Genomic DNA, 19742 nt, shown 5'->3' with positions numbered 1-19742 from the left:
CATTAGAATTAATATATATATTTTTATTTTATGTATTTTATTTTATTTTTCAATAAATGCAACATTTCACATCAAAATAGAGTGCAGGCCTAAAAAAAAAAAATTTCAAGTGAGAAGAGCGCCATCTAGTGGCTTCAAAATGTATTAATTTGTGTCATGTCCTATAACCGCCTATAGGCGGCCTATAGCTTTTTTATTTATTTATTCGATTTATTCCCATTCGGAAAGAAAAAAAAATATTACTAAGCAACGACTGAATGGAACAACACAAATTATATATCATTTTAAAGCTTAGGATCTCAGCTTTTTAATGCATCTAATTACATTTATTAACTCCTAACAATTGCTGAGTAATCCCTCTAAAACCGAGTGTACCGCCAGCAGGCGGCACCTAGCTGCGAAAATATTCTTTACCATATTTTTAAAAAATCTTGCCTTGATTAACACAAAGTTGATGTCATTTGAAAGCTTAGAGTCTGAACTTTACAGTGAATGTATCCACTTTGAAAAACTCTTAAGTATTGCTGAGTTATTTGCTGATAAATAGAATTTCTTTTTTTTCATAATCTATAAAATAATGTACTGCAATGTGTCAAAAACATCATACAGCTCATGAAACATTCTCAGATAATTGAAAATGGCACTTCATTTTTTACAGCATATTATTACAATTAAAATGAGCCCAAAATTAACATAATCTATTGCTTTTATGACAAGATATTCTTCATGGAGAAAAAATTGCCCATGAGGGGGTGTCAAAGACTGTACAAAAAGGCTGTCTCTTTTCCAAATGCTGTAACTTTTGATTCCTTTATCCAAACATTTTTTTTTTTTTATCCAGATGCAGCTAACATGTAGGGGGACTTCACTAAAAAAGAATTTTCCTCCTACCTTATTTCCTTCCTGAGTTATTCCATGACAAATAAGAAAGATATGCAAAATCATAATAAAAATTATATATTGTCTTTTATCCGCTGTTTCTTGGCAGGACAATGTCCAAATGTAATGTAATTTATATTTTCAAAAAATTTAAAAAGATTTCTTTTAAACGATACCTACCTTTTGACTCTCCTTGCTATAGTTTTGGAGTTATTATGATTATATAATTTTTATATAGTTTGGGTCAAAATTTGCTGTTTCAGTCTTACCAGTTCATTTCTCTCTGTTTGTGTGTGTGTTTGTGTGTGTGGGTGTGTGTGTGTGGGGGGGAGGGTGTCTTATTTGCACTCTTGATGTTTTAGAGTGTCACCCCTTCATTGCTGTACACTTTTTTTCAGCACAGTGGCTGATCTGTAGCTTGTACCACCAAAAGTTTCTCTGAGTTTTCCTATTTTTTCCTATTTCCCATTCATTTCCTATGTCGCCCGTTTTCGTGTGACTTTTTTTTTTACGACCCTTTAACATATCAGAATCATCTCCTTGATTTTTTTGTGTGTTCATATAGGTAATAAAACAAAAGTCACCAAGTTTCACCCCCATCCGATGAAGCAAAAAAATTAAACAATTCAAAACGTTCAAGTTTTCGCCCGTTTTCGGGCGAAGAAGCCCAGAGGGTTAAGGAGTTTACTTAAAATAGTTTCATGATTAGAAGGTCTTCTTTCTGGCTCTAGAAGAGAAGAATTGTCAGAGCTGGACCGGGGGGGGGAATTTCAGTCCATCTGGCCACGTTTCCCCGTTAATATTTTGCTGGGGTTATGGCCTTTTAAATTGGAATAAATTAATGAATCATTGAATATCTAAATAAAGGGTCTAAACAAATAATAATAGATATTTTTTAATATACTGCAAATGTGTTAAATATTCATATTGCATTATATTGAAGAGTGTTCATTATTGAATTAATATTTGACTTGAAGTAAAGTTTATTAGAACTGATCAACACAAAAGAAAAGGTCATAGCTTTATCCTTAATTCATGGGATCCAGATTCCAGGCTATAGCTCTTAAACTTTGCTTTGTTGCCCCAATGAAATGTTTCCATAGATCTTGGACAGGATTCCAAAGTTTAACTATAGGTTAAACCATGGTTTTATGGTTATATAATAACAATAACAACAAAATAATAATACTACTAAGAGTAAACTATGGTTTTATAAAAAAAATTTAAAACATTTTTTTTAACTTAAAGTAGTCAGACTCAGATTAATAATATGGCCTACCATAATGCAACAGTTCTACAGTGTTAAGTGCGTGCTTTCATAGGGTGGTGCTGTGTGGGTTGAACAGCTTTTAATTAACGTTTTGATGCCTACACTTTACCTCGAAACTAGTTTGGAGCTATTCAGTCTGGTTTCAGCTAGTTTCGCCACAGAGCCTTTAATGTTCACATATCATGTTGCGCTTGTATCGAATTCAAATGGCTCATGCCAGCATCAAGCGAGTTTGTCAACGCAACTGCTGGATGCACGCACAGTTTAATTAGCGGCGCGCCGTTTCATTACTTGGCTTTTGGGGGTTGTTTCCCATGCACTCGCAGGAGCAGCATTCCAGTAAAGAACTCCTGTGGGGGGGCGTTGTGGGGTTTTGGTGAGCGGTGCTCGCCATGAAAAATTCAGGCGCTCCCGATCGGTTGTCAATCCCTACCTCGGCCAATCGGGATCATGCCTATGTTCCCACAGCCCTATGTTCCCACAGCCCTATGTTCCCACAAACGGCCTACCCCTGACCCCACCCCTAAACCTACCCGAAACTGGGGTTTAGACAATGTTCCCACAAATGGCCTACCCCTGACCCCACCCCTAAACCTACCCGTAACTGGGGTTTAGACAATGTTCCCACAAACGGCCTACCCCTGACCCCACCCCTAAACCTACCCGAAACTGGGGTTTAGACAATGTTCCCACAAATGGCCTACCCCTGACCCCACCCCTAAACCTACCCGTAACTGGGGTTTAGACAAATCGTAAAAAAAAAAAATTCTTAGAAATGTGGGAACATAGGGCCGTGGGAACATAGGGCTGTGGGAACATAGGGCTGACCCCGGCCAATCACGGGCCCCCTCCATGCTCGGGCCCTCGGGTTTATGTGTTAATTGCGCACACACATGACAGAAACTTCTTGTCAACGCTGCGCTGCCCCTCCACTTTTATTAGTAAAATAGCTTCGCTATAGCGTACTAAAACGATTAGCTTACTACTGGGTACGGTACGGTGGTAATACCGCTGGTTTTGAAGTAGCCTTAATTAGCCTTGAAGTAGTATTAGTAGCCTAATTACAACAGCTTCCTTGTTTGCAGAGAGAGAACAGTTTTGGGGAAAGTTAGCCTACTTTTAAAAGTAATGGGTTACAATAATGTGTTACTCCCTAAAAAAGGAACTAATTTAGTTAGTTAGGGCCTACTTTTATGGAAAGTAGCCTAATGCATTACCTTACTTTTGCATTACTTTTTTCATGTGGGCTGGCGTTTCTTGTCTGTCATGCTTGACATGTCATGCCAAACACAAAAGTTGTATTTTTGGCAAATGTAATGGCCCTTTTACACCAAAAGTGAAATGAATAAGCCTCGGGCTAAAGGGAATGTGAATTCATGCCTGTACAGTAGAGGGCACAGCTCAAACAAACCTCTTAGCTATGCTGCCATTCTGGATTGTAGAAGAATAGGACGCAGTTGAAGAAAGTTAAACACCCCTACTTCAGCAATAATAGGCTAATAAAAAAAGAAACACAAATGTGATGTTTAACTAAAGTCATTTTTGCTTATTAGTATGGTTGAATTGGATCATCAAATGTCTGTAGCAAAGACATTGGTCAATAAAGTGAGATTAAATACATAAAGTATAGCCTATATTTGTGTTATTTAACATATTTAATCATTGCAAGGTTTGCGAATATTCTGAGTTTGCATTGTATTGTTTTTATTGATTTTGAGGAATACTGAATCTGTTTTTGTGCAAGTGAGATGAGTAAATGCATGCTCACAGTCCATCATGTTTACACAGCAAACACTTCTGTATTAGGCTACTCCTCTCAACATGGGGACAGGAGAGCTTGTGTTACTCATTTGAAAAAGTAACTCAGATATTTTGATTAATAGATTTTGATCAATTTAAAAGTAATGCGTTACTTTAGTAGTTACTTGAAAAAAGTAATCTGATTACGTAACTCTGTCTAACTACTTATAATGCGTTTCTGAGTGACTCACTGAGTGATAATTCAAATAAATAATTGTGTTCGTCAGGAGCTGATTAGATATGCAATGTTGTAATATTGAGAAAACACTTTTTAAAAGTGAAATTATTTCTGTAAATCTATAGTGATCAAATGCAGTGGGTCTCTCAGTTTTCAGCGATAGGCACATAATGGCTGGTCTGTGTGTGCAATTCCACAAGACCTTCTGAATGTAGCCTATATAAAAAGCAGAGTTTTATAGAAAGGAAAATGTAAAATATAATAAAGAAGTAGAATCAATTAATTGAGCTCAGCCCCGAAATTCAACTGCTGTCGCTCTTCTCTTTCTTTTCTCTCCGCTGTAGCTGTTGATTATGTTTTGCGTGTTGCGCTTTTATTGAGATCATCCAATAAAATTAGTGATTTACACCAATAATGTGCTGCGGGCAATTAACCCTTCTTGTGGAGTAAATGAATACTATGGCAAAATATATTATGATAGTACAAATGGTAGCCAGTTAGTGTAGCGGGTTGATTCACATTTGAATGCGAATCCGCAACCTCTCGAGAGGTTCGCATTCAAATGTGAATCAACCCGCTACACTAACTGGCAGTATAGTAAGATTTAGGATTTTGACCATATACCTCGCAGTCACAGACCGTGAAGGTCAGTGAGCTATACTTATTGTATTTCGCCACAGGGTGTCACTGTTGAGGCAACCATTCGCCTTCGCTTACTCTGAGCTCGATTGCTATGTCTGAGGTAAACCACGCCCTCCTCATTACCCTACGCAGGAAGAAATGTAGGAATAAATAAATGAATAAATAAATGTAGAAATACATAAATGTAGAAATAAATAAATGTAAAAATAAATAAATGTATAAATAAATAAAAGAATAAAATAAATATGGAAAAAAATATATACATAAATAAGGAAATAAATGTATAATTATTTATTTTCGTTTTTTTGCTTTTCTATGTATATTTATTTATATATATATATATTTGTTCTTTTTTACATTTATTTCTATATTTATTTATGTATTTATTTATTTTTAATATTGGCAGCTTTGGAATTCCATAATCTCCTGTGTGAACGTGAAATGAACCAGTTAAACTTCAACTAACTGTGATTCACTCACTCACACACACAACACACGAGCGCGCGCAGCGATCGTTACACAAGAGCCAGACAGCAGCCGCTGACCTATCTAATATCAGCACAAATAAGTTAACATAACGTTAGTCTACTCTTATTCACATTGGATATATAATGATGGTGGCCGTGGGCTTTTATTTATTTATTTAATTAACGGGCTCGTCGAGGTCGACCCGTTCGGCAGATTTACCTCAGCTCGACGAATATGCAGTCCGTTTTCAAACCGACGACTACTTCAACGCAGACTTATGACGTTTGTCGCGTATCAATGACGTGCAGGTCGGATACATGCGACCTGGGGTGCGTTTCCCGAAAGCATCGTTGGCCAACTATGGTCGCAAGTTCATCGCAATGTCCATTGAACTCTATTGGTAACGACGGAACTTGCGACCATAGTTGGCCAACGATGCTTTCGGGAAACGCACCCCTGGCCGTTCAGACTGAAGTCAGAGAATGCTGAAGTCCAGATCGGATACGTATCGGATTTGGACCACATACCCAAGTGGCCTGGGTCGCATTTGAAAAGATCGGATCTTTGTCGTTCAGACTGTCATGAAAAGATCAGGGGTGCGTTTCCCGAAAGCATCGTTAGCCAACTATGGTCGCAAGTTCCGTCGTTATCAGCATAGTTCAACGATTTGGTGTTTCCCGAAACCATCGTTCCAACGAACGTTCGCAAACAGCATCGCAAACTTGTGTGGTTGGAACGACAGCTCTCGAGCTGTGGTTAGAAGCATAGTTTCTAGTTTACATGAGATGTAGACTGAATAAATCCTTATCTTTAGCAAAATAAGCAAGCTGACATTCAGTACAGTACAACCCCTGTTATTTATTTAGAATACGTACAAATGTAATTTACGTCTTTTAGTTTGTCAAGAGATTTAAAGCACCGTTTTTGAAGACTGCGAACGTGCTCTACTATGTAAGAACGAGCCAAATATTGAGTGGTAATAAAGCAAAATAACTGAGAAAAATTAGAAATGGTCTTCAGATGCCATGTCTGTAACTTATATGACAAAATCTAGCGTTAATTCGATCTCAAACAGATTAATTAAAATAAGTTATATTAGTCCACCACGTGCGAGACGTCATAAACCAACGTGGTTGAACGATACTTTGCGACATACGGTTTCGGGAAACAGTCGTGACTAGCTTGATTTCTCCAACGATGCATCGTACTATGGTAGTTAAGCAGTGAGCTATATAGTTGTACGGGAAACGCACCCCAGCATTGCTCTCTGTTTGGGTGTAATGGGTGGAGCTAGAAGGTCCAACCACACCCTAAACCCTAAATCACTAACTCTATCCCCTCCACCTATTTTTTACAGTCTATGCCCTCCACCCAATAGATCCACAGAGGTGGAGCTCAACCTATGACATCTAGAGAGGTGGAGCTGGACGTCATTTGGCTCTGCAGTGAGGAACTGTTACAACTTGGGTTTTAGTGTGGCACTGCCTGGCACATGCCACTCTCCGCTGGCACATGCAAATAAAACCGGATGTGACTAAACATCATGTGCCAAAGGCTTTCTGTGCATAAGATGCCATGCTAGTTATAGTTAATACCGCTATGTATTGACTAGAGCTTCCTGATGTGACAACCTTTGTTTGCGTCCTCTACAGTTCATTCCGTTGCAGCCGCTTGAGGTGTAACGTTGGGTTGGTTTAGCGATTCACTTTTGGGAACTTTGGGATCGCGGTGGCAAGATCTTGGTGTTGCTTAGATGTCGAGCATTCATGATTTACCAATGCAGTTAATTCAGGAGTTTTAATTTTACGGTTATGTGCATTTATCTCACTTATGGTCGCGTCTAGGGTATAGGCTACGTGTTTTTGTTTGATTGCAATCGAGTTTCTGAATAAAAAAACGAAACTCATATTCTTCAGAGTTTACTTCTGTCCGTCGTAAAGGTGAAACTGAAAGATGTCTTCTAAGATTCTTCTGACTAATCTACGAACTACCGCGAGCTTCTACAAAACACGGCATTTTCTGCAGAGACCCCGGACTCCTTTCGTAGCTTCTCAACAAAGTTGGTAAGGCATCATAAAAACATGCATCTTTTATGATTTAGCCTATCCGGGGGGGAGATGTCAAACATGTGGAAGATTGCTTTTTATAGATATGTTTTTGGAGTTGTGTCTCCATATTCTTGGAAATTCGAAAATAGCTCAGACTAACGATGAAACATATCAGCTTCTATAGTAGTTATGTAATGTTTTCATTAACCCTTTAAGTGACACTACAAAGTATTAGCCTACGCGTGGGAAATATTATTTATCAAAAAAAAAAAAAAACCTTTCTCTCGTGACTCAATAACAGATTCTTCGACTGAATAAACCCCCCACCCTAAACCGGCCTCAAATGGTTAGCTGATTTAATGTTCTCACACTCACAGAGTTGTGCTAACTTGTTTAGCAAGTTGTCTGGTCTACCCAATTTTTATTGAATGCCTTTTTTAACGCTCATTTGCCGATTAGTAGCTCTAAACTGAACAGACAATGCCGTTCTAACTTGATGGTCAGCCTAAGGTTAATTTTTTCCCAATATATTTTTTTAATACATTTTCTTTAATTACTTTTATTTAGCAAGGACGTTTTAAATTGATCAAAAGAGACAGTAGACATTCATAATGATACAAAAAAACCTATTCTTTATCACCAAAAATTTCTGTATCATGGTTTAGTCAAAAATATTAAGCAGCGCAACTATTTTCCACATTGGTAATAATAAGAAATGTTTCTTGAGCACTGAATCAGATGTCAAATGTTTTAAAATTTTATATTGTATATAATAATTTATCATATTTATATTATATAACAGTATTTTAAATTGTAATAATTGCAAATTGTAATATTTAAAGGGATAGTTCACCCAAAAATGAAAATTAGCCCATGATTTACTCACCCTCAAGTAGGCTAGTCATCCTAGGTGTATATGACATTCTTCTTTCAGACGAATACAACCTGAGCTATATTAAAAAAAATGTCCTGGCTCTTCCAAGCTTTATAATGGCAGTGAGTGACTGTTTCTGTTTTGAAGCCCATAAAAGTGCATCTGTCCATCACAAAAGTGCTCCACACAGCTCCGGGTGGTTAATAAAGGCCTTCTGAAGCGAAGCAATGCGTTTGTGTAAGAAAAATATCCATATTTAAAACTTTATAAAGTAAAATAACTAGCTTCCGACCAAACGAACATATGGATTTGACTAGAGCATAACGTACTGCTGATATTTACGCTACACCGTGACGCACTACGCTACTTCTGTCGTCACAAGTTGCGTAAGTTGCGATTTAGGCGCAAGTAGACTGTGTATGGCCGGAAGCCGGAATTTTACTTTGTAACGTGTTAAATATGTATATTTTTCTGTATCTGTATCTTCTGTATCTGGATCCTGTATCTTCAAATGACAGATCAACTGTTAGATTGAGCAGGCTAAAAAAAGCATTAACAAAGACCATCTTAGTTCTCTAAAGTGAGAAATAGTGCAGCAGCTGACATCTCTTATAAACACACGCTCTCCTCTCCCCTCTTTTTTTTAGTGCCATTCATGTGGATAACCCACCCAGCACCCCAACCCTGACAACCAGTTATGTTCATGGCATCTCCTCCCATCCGCTGTTCTCTAGTACTGTGGACCAGTGTCTTCGAGCGTCAGTGGAGCGCTACCCTGACCGGGAAGCTTTGGTTTTTGTGCAGGATGGAATACGCAAGACTTTTGCTCAGTTCTACCAAGAAGTGAGTGGTTTTGCTTCTGATTTTTTACCTTGTAACGTGTTATTTATGTATATTTTTCTTACACAAGACTGGTTAGAAAAGTGATGCTAACCACAGTGCTTCCCATTTAATACCCCTCAGTCGTGGGAGAGAGGGAAAACCACAATGCTGCCACTGTCAAAAGTGCAGTGTGTGGAATTGAGGGATCTAGGCCAAATCCATTATTATTTTTAAGTCAGGATGTCCTGTAAAGAGCAAATTCAGGGCTTTGCAGAGATACCAAATGTTTGGAGGTGAAACCATGACAACCCCCTCTCCTTGGTCTTTAAAAATTACTGAATGATAAAATTTAGCACTCTTATGGAAATTTGATAATATTTTGTTTTTTATATTACATTTTATTTAAATCTGACAAATTTTCTAATTGTTTGTCAGAAATCAACAATTTAGGAAGATGTTATGGGGTTTTTAAATTAGAATATGACTTTGTTACGAAACAGGGATTCTTTCATACATGACCTCTGTAGAGGACACCAGGACTTACATCATGGAATATTAGGCATGTCGGAGACACAACAAATGAATAGGGCAATAAATTATATATCAATAATCTTATGAAATATGAGAGATTCTTATGAAAATATTCCCAATTATTACCTTTATTCAATCCGTTTCTTGCGCTCCAAACAATGTAATGACCAAAAAAAAAAAAAAACTAAATTCATGCTCACAATATATCTGGTTCTAATGAAGATAAATATACAAAATATACACATTCCTAAGCAGCCCTTTATTAATAAGACCTAAAAATAAGCTTTTACCACAGATTCCAAATTCAGTACTGGCAGAAGAATGAGTTAAAATAGCAATATGTGGTTTCCATTTTTTTTCCCGCACACCCATTTTACTTTGTTTGTGCACAGCCTGTCCTTTAAAGTCTCCCTGTAGTCAATGATTTTATCCATTAAAACTCATCTTTACTCAACTGATTTGAACATCATAGAACATCAGTGGAGAAAGGCATATAGTTAATCATAACATCGTAATTCACCTGCTACATTGCTAAATGTACCCGATTTTTTCATATCAACAAAAAATATACCGGGATAACCTGTCTTCGCAGCAGTTAATGACATGCTAAAGCCCGCCGGCACGTTGACGTGATTGGCTACAAGGTAGTTTGTGACATCAGAAACACCAGCGATTTCAAACCGCGTTTTTGAGACTATCTTGACTTATGAATTTGCACATTGTTTGTTTAATATTTGTATAAAATAGTATAATATTGCACAAAGCATATTAAAAACACCACATAAATCTATAAACAACATTAAAAACTTGATATTCACCACAGGGGGTCTTTAAATATGTAAATAAAGCACAGTGAAATCACTGTTTTTTGAAAGTTTTTGTGGTTATTCTGTGAATGTAAACATGACCAAGAAAAGACATTAACTCACTATTATTAATACATATTCCACACTGAACCCAATATTTTCTTCTAAATTGACTGATATGAGCTCTCTGGCACAGATAGGTGCTTCACGTGTGGCTGCCTTACATAATGAGAGCAGGAGTGGGTTAAAGTGTATCAATGTGACAAAGTCAAACATTTACAGAAAAGCAATAATATATCACAAAGCAGGAACGTTTAACACAAACTATTAGTCTACGACACACATATTCAATGTGGAATATCCCTTTTTTTTTTTAGTGCAGTGTTTTTTTTTATTCCTCAAGATACATTAGCATATTACTTCATGTTGAACCACAAATGTGTTTATTTTAAACCAGAATGGCTATTTCTGTTCTTGACAAATTCCCAAGGGTTCTTCCATAAAAGTTTCTGGAGACATTCATGGACTTTTATTGACTGCAACACTTAAGTACTGACCACTCATTGTGTAGAAGAAAGAGAGAAAAAAAAAACACTGACTAATAAATGGGACATCAGCACATTACTGAGTTCTGGGTCTCAGATGTTTCTCAGGGATCCCTCACCAGAACTAACCCAGCCGCAGAAAATGAAGCCCTTTTAACAAACCAGACCAAAACGTTTTTATAATTACAGGGGTCTCACAAAAATTCTCATTCCATTACATCAAACTTAAAGGGGGGAAATATATACACAAACTCAAATAAACATAAAAATCACATTTACCATAAAGAAATAATGAAAATACACTTAAACATACACACACACACACACACACACAAAAACATCCTTTAAACTCATTTGAATAAACACATGACCCCAACACATATTGTCCCAAAAACTAAATTTCCCATAATTCCCAACCGAATAATATAAAGGACACCAGGAAAGGCTGCGCCTTTTTAATTCCAAGCTTTTGTTCCATGCTGCAGTCATGGATCCCGGCGGAACCATGGGTAAGATGTACGCTTTCAAACAAACTTAAATAAAATAGCAAACCCCTAGCATGGGTGCCAGACCGAACCCCGCCCACAATATTTTTTGGTCGGGAAGTTCGGTCTGGACTCGATCCGTTGAGGAGTAATTATGCTCGGCTCCCAGAAGGCCGAGCCAATCAAATTGCCAGGGCGGGCTTTAATCGATGATGGACAGATGATCTGCGGTTACGTAATCACCCATGTCATCAAGAGCGCTTGGGTTGAATTTTTCAACAAAGATGACTGCAGCTGGAGAATTGTGATGTTTAGATTCCGCTATCGCGTCTGTTATAAAATAAATCGACAGCGCATTAATTTTAAAAGACGAACAGAGAACCGCAATCAAGGCATTTGTCGATCGGAAAAATGTTTTTGCCGTCCTTCCTACGGGATTTGGCAAAAGTTTAATTTATCAGCTGGCTCCGATGGTCGCTAAGAAAATGGGATGCAATGAAAACCCTGTGGTCACTGTGGTTTCTTCTTTGTTCGCACTCATAGAGTGCTTTATTATTACTTTACTCATTACTTTACTACTTCTTCCAGCGTGCGTGCAGATGAGCTCTGTTGACAACTATGCATCGCTCAACATACGTCACTTACTGCGTTGCTCTGATTGGTTGTAGGTCTATCCAATTGAGTGCAGAGTTGTTGTTTTTTCCGGGTTCGGTTAAGACACGCCTCATAATCAAAGTCCTATGGAGCAGTATCAGACTCACATTCTGCCTAGAATATGAGTATGACGAAGTCAGGCTAGCAAACCCCTATTTTGGTTGTGGTTTCATTTACTCACTCTAGAGAGAAATGGTTATTGGCTTTGCCGCTCTTTGAGGTTTAATGCGTGCTAAAGAGACAACGTAGCTCCTCCAGTTCCAATGTTTGGGTAAATAATATTTAAAGAAACCAAATAATTACATAGAAATTTATAAATAAACAGACCAAAAAACATTAATCCCTTAGAACAAACGAAATATCAATTTAAAATTTTAAAATACAAAGTAAACTAGAACCATTCAAATGAAATGTTCATTCAGTGTGGCCTTAGCCATCACACCCATCCAAATTGAATATTTTCGAGGACAAAAATGTCTGGGTGAAAGACATTTACATTTATTCATTTACAGAGGTTTTAATCAAAGAGGAACATAACAAACTATTTGCCAATAATATCTGCATTACACATTGCCACGGGTCTGATTTTATTGATTGTTTAAAGTGCAAATCTGCAAGAGTGGGGTAACAGCTTGTCACATAACATGTAACTCGTGTCATGTGCCTTAGATTAACCATAAACTTGCTTCCCTTGATTCTCTTTTATAATATGTGATGTATTAGTATTAAATTATTTATCTATTCCTAATATAATGAACATTTATGTGTTAAACCCACCTTACATTTGAATTTTTTCAGGGTCAGTGTAAAAATGTGGTAGTATTTTGATTTCAGGTGGAACAGACTGCTGCAGGTCTGCTGGCTGTCGGGCTGAAAAGGGGGGATCGCTTGGGGATGTGGGGACCGAACATCTATGAATGGGTACTGATGCAGTTTGCCACAGCTAAAGCAGGGATCATTTTGGTGAGTGTTTTTGTTGAGTGTCTTGTAATTTGGCTTATCTGAGGATTTGTCAATGGCTGGTCTCTCATCTGCTCACGTTTATTGGGATTTTACAGGTTTCAGTGAACCCGGCTTATCAACTGCAAGAGGTAGAATTTGCACTCAGAAAGGTAAGTTAATGTTTATACATGCAAAAAAGAACCACTAACAGTGGAATGTCCCTAACTACAGGACTGTTTTGGGTTTATTTTCACTCAAACAAGGTTTTTTTTTTTCATGGAAGCCTGTTTCAGAGTTTTATATGGAAGTAAGTCTAAAAGTAAATAGTCACATTTTATAAATATATAACTCAAAAATTGAGAAATAGTTGCCATTACAATTTTTTTTTTCCAATTATGAGAAGTCGCAATTCTGAAAAATAAAGTGGCCATTGAGAGATGTGCAGTCACATTTTTTACTCTGAAGCAGAAATAAGCTTAGTTTTAGTCTCAACTACATATAAGCAAACTTTACACGATTAATGGCTTCTTTTAAATGCTTCTTTTAGGTACGGTGCAATGCAATAGTTTGTCCGACTCAATTCAAGACCCAAAGGTACTGTGACATGTTAAGGCAGCTTTGTCCAGAGATGGAGACGGCTTCACCTGGAGGAATCAAGAGTTCAAGGTACAAGTGATGTAATAAATGTAATAAAAGGAAGATATACATAATCATGATTAAGGGCCAGAGGCTGACTGAGTTACTTTGTTGTTTTTGAGAAACAGGGTTTGTTTTCTTCTTTCCTCAGACTACCAGACCTACACACTGTGATCGTGACTGACAGTCAGCAGCCAGGAACTTTCCTCTTAAAAGATCTGATGCAGGCAGGAAGCAGCCAACACCATCAACAACTACAAGACCTGCAGAAGAAACTTGTTTGTGATGACCCCATAAACATTCAGTTTACATCGGTACTCTGCATGTTTTTAATTTGTATATATCTCTATTAAAGCTGCAGTGTGTAATTTCTGTGCCACTTGCATCACCAAACATAATAGCAAAAATAATTATTATTTTCAGACAGATTACAAAGTCAAAGTCATAGTCACGCCCCAAACGCACAGCATCGGTTGACCTAATGTTGCTGTGTTAGGCATGTCAGGAGAAACAGTGCAATGTTTTGAGCCCTCGAGTTTACACGTTTCAGATCAATTATCCTAGTGAACAAGCTCCATCGCACACCTGCAAGTGATGGGTGCGTAGGATAATAAGACCAAACAGGTAGGTCGTATCAACAGATAAGGAACTCCCGCACACTATCGTTACTTGCAATATAAAATTAATATTTATTAACACGCAACGACCTTCATCAGGAGTATACAAATGTTCAAATTCATCTCTTTTAAGCTAAACACATGACCAATCAACAGAGCTCCATCTGTAAACAATTAAGCTCATTGGCCCTCATTTATCAAAAGTGCATACACCAAATTTCCAGCGTACACCTGGCGTACACCCAAAACCACGGTGACTTTGAGATTTATCAATATGGACGTTGGCGTACAGCACGCTCAAATCCTACGCCAGCTCAGGAGGTGGTGTACGCACGTTTTGAGTGCGGGAATGCGCAGAAAAACAATTCCTAACACCACAAAACGCACTGACAAACTAAAAGATATGATATATTATGACCCACTGTAAAAAAACAACAACATAGTAATTATAAACTTCAGTGTTTATTTTTGTGCAACATGGACTTCAATGTTTAATTTGTGTGATTTTACCAAAGCATTTGATTTGTAGGCATATGTATTCCTTAAGTTGCGAGCCTGTGCGCTTTACCTGACGTTTCAAGCCGCAGACTGCGCGCGCACCTCCCCAAACGGACGAGGCGTTTATACTCGACGCGCTCGCCGTTGTACTATTCTTTGAAACGATGGTTAGGCCAGGGTTAGGCCCGGCAGGTGTGCACGGACTGGGTTTAGTAATGAAAGGCTTTCAATGACCAAAAAATAATTCAGACTGACAAAATAATAAAAATGACACTCTTCTTCTTTTAAATAATAATAATAATAACAATAATACAAATAATAATAATAACGACATTCTTCTCCTAAATAACAATAAGCGTCATTAATAATAAAAATCTAGAAATCAATTTTGTTTCTTTCCACTTCCCTGGTTTCGCTTTCTCTTTCTCAAAGAAGTTTCTCTTCTTTGCCGTCTTCCGTGTGTCCATGGCGTAAAATGAGGGCGTGGGGGGAGCGGAGACTTGAATATATAGGGGCGTGTTATTCTAATGACGATCGTTTTCAACCGCGGCATTTATCAAGGGCAGGTATTGCGTACACCTGGATTTCAAAGGTACGCACAGCTTCATAAATCAGGCGATGAGAGGAGTGTAAGCATAATCTTACGCCAACATATACGCCCGTTTCTACGCAAGAATGATAAATGAAATGAGGGCCATTGGGAGTACATAATTAGCACCACATCATAAACAGATACAAATTGTGATAGTTTCAACACGTCGTCATCAAACAGCATCAAATTGTAATTCCAAAAAGTTACAACAATCAGTCAGACTCCATAGCCACTCAAAAATCATTGTGAATACACAGTAGAAACAACACGTCATTCAAAACAGTTACAAAATACCACTATAACATTACATTAAATAATGCTTCATCGTTCATACCCCTAGGTGATAAAGTTTGAAGGGTCTCTGTAGGAGTAATTCAATGTCACCACCTCTGGCAAAGTTACTTTCTCAATCCCACAAAAGTGTAAAGAGGTCACATCGTGATTCAAAGTTAAAAAATGTGCCGCAACTGGATAATTCATATTCATATCTGATCGAACTCTTATGTTCACTAATTCTTTGTTTCAATTGACGTGACGTTTTTTCCCACATAGCCTATACCACAAGGGCAACGGATCAAATACACAACATGAGTGGAAACACAAGTAATCACAGATTTGATGCTATATTTTTTGCCAGTTCTAGGATGACAAAAAAATGATGTTTTAAAAGTATTATTTCACTGAGCACAGTTCCCACAACGATAATTGCCCTTCTGTATAGGACTAAGTAAACTCTGAGATGCACGAGGACTAACGCTCTGAAAACGAGCATGTACCAAGCTGTCTTTTAAATTCCTAGCACGTTTGTATACAATCAAAGGAGGATGTCTACCCTTTAGATTGGGTTGATGAAGCATTTAATACAGCTTTTAAAAAGACACGGTTTGAATTGCTAAAAACGAAGACAAAAAAAAACAAGAAAGTATTCTTTTGCTTGTATTGCAACACATTCACCTAAGTCCTACATGATAAAATCAATTTTTATCATTTGTTGTCTTCTGATCTGGAGTTGAGCGATACTTTTAGACATCCTCCTTTGATTAGAGTTCGATCAGAAGAAAAGATATGAATTATCCAGTTGCGGCACATTTTTTTACTTTGAATCACGATGTGACCTCTTTACACTTTTGTGGGATTGAGAAAGTAACTTTGCCACCTAAATTGAAAATGTATTGAAAATAAATCGTTATTTTTATCGACATTTTTCATTTTTGTTATGATTCTCAGGGAACAACTGGAAAGCCCAAAGGAGCCACTCTGTCTCATCACAACATTGTGAACAATGCTTATTTCATCGGCAAGCGCGTAGGCTTCGACTGGAGGGTGGGTGCTTGTAATACACTGAAAGAAGTGTTTTCTTTCTATAAAATGTAGTATGTGTCTGGAAAATAAATCTTTAGGTGATGTCTATTGCAAAAATACAGTTCATTGTTTAGCATACTGATATTACAGTACAGAACAGAAAATATTTTGTTTAAATGAATCTCCATACATTTTCCTTCACAGTACATACAGTATGGGTAATTTTTGACCTTAATCTTCTTACAGAAAAACGTGCGAGTTTGCTTGCCGGTGCCCATGTATCATTGTTTTGGCTCAGTGGGTGGTGGCATGGTCATGGCTGTTCATGGTAGCACAGTGGTTTTCCCATCTGCTGGTTATGATGGACATGCCAACCTGGTGGCGATAGAGAAAGAGAAGTATGCAGTCACGAATTCTCTTTTAATTAATCCTCAGATGCATGAATTGAAACTTTCGTTGTGAATTTTTTATTTTTTTTACCTCAAAACTTAGAGAATTGCGCATCTACCCTTTGCATTAGAACATAATTCGAAACCTTCCTAAACCTAAGATACTTGGTGCCACTTTCTCTTTAGCCATATTGAATTCATGTTGTCGTAAATAAAAGACACAGGGACATATAAAGAGGATGGGTAAGGATCAAAGGTCATGTGTACATCATGCATATCTGGAATAACAGATCTGAGCTGTGTTTATTTGATTCAATTGGCAGAAAATGTACTGTTTACACAGGTGTACGTTTGTCTACGGCACCCCTACTATGTTTATTGACATGCTGAGTCAGCCTGACCTGGCCCAGATTGATTTGTCATCAGTTGAGGGTGGTGAGTCAATCAAAGTTTTGTAAAATCTCTAAATCTACTGCTTAAATGGAGGTTGTTGTGATAGATTACTTTAATTTTATCAAGATTTCTGAGCAATCAAGCAGTACATCCTCCACTTTCATCAGTGTTCTCCTAAAATCCTATGTTTTGTTTCTGTCAGGTATTGCTGCTGGTTCACCTTGTCCTCCTGAGGTCCTCCGTAAGGTCATTAATATCATGGGTATTAAGGAAATAGTGGTAAGTAGTGAAGGGGATTTTTCATTCTCTGATAATAATTGTCTATAATAATAATAATTGGCACCCTTGGTAAATATGATCAAAGAAGGCTGTGAAAATAAATCTGCATTGTTTATCCTTTTGATCTTTCATTCAGAAAAATCACAAAAATATATCCTTTCATTGAAGTAAAACTAATGAATATGTGAGGGAAATCGCATTATGAAATAAATGGTTTTCTCTAATACACATTGGCCACAATCAATTCTGATGTGCAGCAAAAGATTGTTGAGCTTCACAAATTAGAAAGTGGCTCTGGCTGTAAGAAAATAGCCAAGGCATTGAAAATTCCCATTTCCACCATCAGGGCATTAAATAAAAACTTCCGATCAACGGGAAATGTCACAAATCTGCATGGAAGAGGACACGTGTCTATATTGTCTTAAAGGGATAGTGCACCCTAAAATGAAAATTCTGTCATTAATTACTCGCCCTCATGTCGTTCCATAGGGAACCAATGAGGTTCATTCTCGAAGAACCTGCTCTATCGAACCGAAACAGAGGTTCGGTTAGGCTTCTGTTTATGTTCGCTTATCAATGGTTGTCAATAAAAGCCTCTCATACAGCACCTACTCACAAGGTTGTTTAGGAGGGTTTCAAGAAAATCCTTTGCTCTCATCCATAAACATACTCCAGCATAGTCAGTTGTCAGACACTACTGGAACTTCATATGGGACCGGGTTCTATGGCCAGATACAAGAAAAAAAAAAAGCTTTTTGGCAGCAAACACACAAATTTAAATTAGGGCTATAAGGCTATTTTTTTATTTTTTATTTTACCTTTATTTTTCCAGGTAGGCCGATTGAGAACAAATTCTCATTTACAACGGCGACCTGGCCAAGATAAGGCGAAGAATGTGCAAGACAACATAGAGTTACATAATAAGTACACAGAACACAGGAGTGCAAAGTTTTGAGTTAACAAAACGTATGACACTATGGTAGGTCACGTCCAGTTTTTTCAGCAGAAAGTTTGAGCCAGTTCTATAGATGACATCGCCAAAGTCGAACATTGGAATGATAGTCATTTTCGGCAAAGCAAGTTTGGCAGCATAAGTAAAGGAGGCCCTGTTGCGGAAGAGGAAGCCGTTTCTAGATTTAATTTTAGATCTTAGTTTGTGCGGCTGGAAGGAGAGAGAACTGTCTAACAAGACACCTAGATATTTATATGTATCAACATTCTAGCTCAGACCCATCCAGTGTGGTGATGTTAGGTAGACAAGCAGGTGTTGGCAATGAACGGTTGAAAAGCATACACTGTTTTACCAGAATTTAATAATAACTGAAGGTTTTGGAAAGAATGTTGAATGGTATTAAAACTCTCCTGGAGATTTTTGAGCACAGTATCTAACGCCTATTTAGATATTAGATATAACGCCTAAATATTTTAAATACCAACCGATAAAAAAAATCAAAACCTGACGGCCTCGGCCTCTCATGGGCAGTGGTTGGATCTTCCATCAGGAAATTATCCAAAACAAATATTGAAATCAACACAAAAATGGGTCACTGTGCAAGGGTCTACCATGGCCATTCCTATAGAAAATTAAAGAGGAGAGTGTATCAACATGGACTTGGGAATTTGAAGGATCTGGAGAGATTCTGTATGGAGGAATGGTTTCTGATCTCTTGTCAGGTGTTCTCCAAACTCATCAGGCATTATACGAGAAAGCTCAGAGCTGTTATCTTGGTAAAAGGAAGTTGTAAAAGTATTTAATAAGATGGTGCCGTTAATTGTGGCCAATGAGTATTAGAGAAAAACATTTCATAAATGAGTTTTCCCCCCATTTTAAATAGTTTTACTTAAATGATTTTTGTGGGGGTTTTTATATTTTTTTTATAAAAGGTCAAAATAATTATCAATGCAGATTTATTTTCACAGGCTTCTTGTTCATATTTACCAAGGGTGCCAATGATTCTGACCAGGATTGTACAGTATGTATACTACATGTCAGTATCACTAGGGGGAGACAGAGATTTTCAAATTAATGGTTTAGCTGCAATTTTGATATTTTCTTTCAACTTCTCTGAAAAATCTGATGATAATCATGAAT

At 37.4% G+C, this 19742-nt stretch overlaps 1 protein-coding gene across 1 annotated transcript in view; it reads left to right on the top strand.

Annotated features, from left to right (window-relative positions):
* The first annotated feature begins 6681 nt into the window (after positions 1–6681).
* acsf2 (acyl-CoA synthetase family member 2) overlaps positions 6682–19742 on the top strand; it is a 30426-nt gene continuing 17365 nt past the window's right edge. Inside the window, exons 1-10 of the mRNA XM_084434381.1 lie at positions 6682–7300; positions 8807–9002; positions 12837–12965; positions 13061–13114; positions 13492–13610; positions 13732–13894; positions 16515–16610; positions 16836–16987; positions 17322–17413; positions 17574–17650. Of these exons, the coding sequence (XP_084290507.1) occupies positions 7191–7300; positions 8807–9002; positions 12837–12965; positions 13061–13114; positions 13492–13610; positions 13732–13894; positions 16515–16610; positions 16836–16987; positions 17322–17413; positions 17574–17650 (1188 nt within the window). The 5' untranslated portion in view covers positions 6682–7190. The remainder of the gene's footprint in view (positions 7301–8806; positions 9003–12836; positions 12966–13060; positions 13115–13491; positions 13611–13731; positions 13895–16514; positions 16611–16835; positions 16988–17321; positions 17414–17573; positions 17651–19742) is intronic.

Source organism: Rutilus rutilus, assembly GCF_951802725.1.
Source record: "Rutilus rutilus genome assembly, chromosome: 16".
NCBI lineage: Eukaryota > Metazoa > Chordata > Actinopteri > Cypriniformes > Leuciscidae > Rutilus > Rutilus rutilus.
The sequence above is the reverse complement of the archived record's forward strand: the minus strand, read 5'-3'. Positions and strand labels throughout refer to the sequence as shown.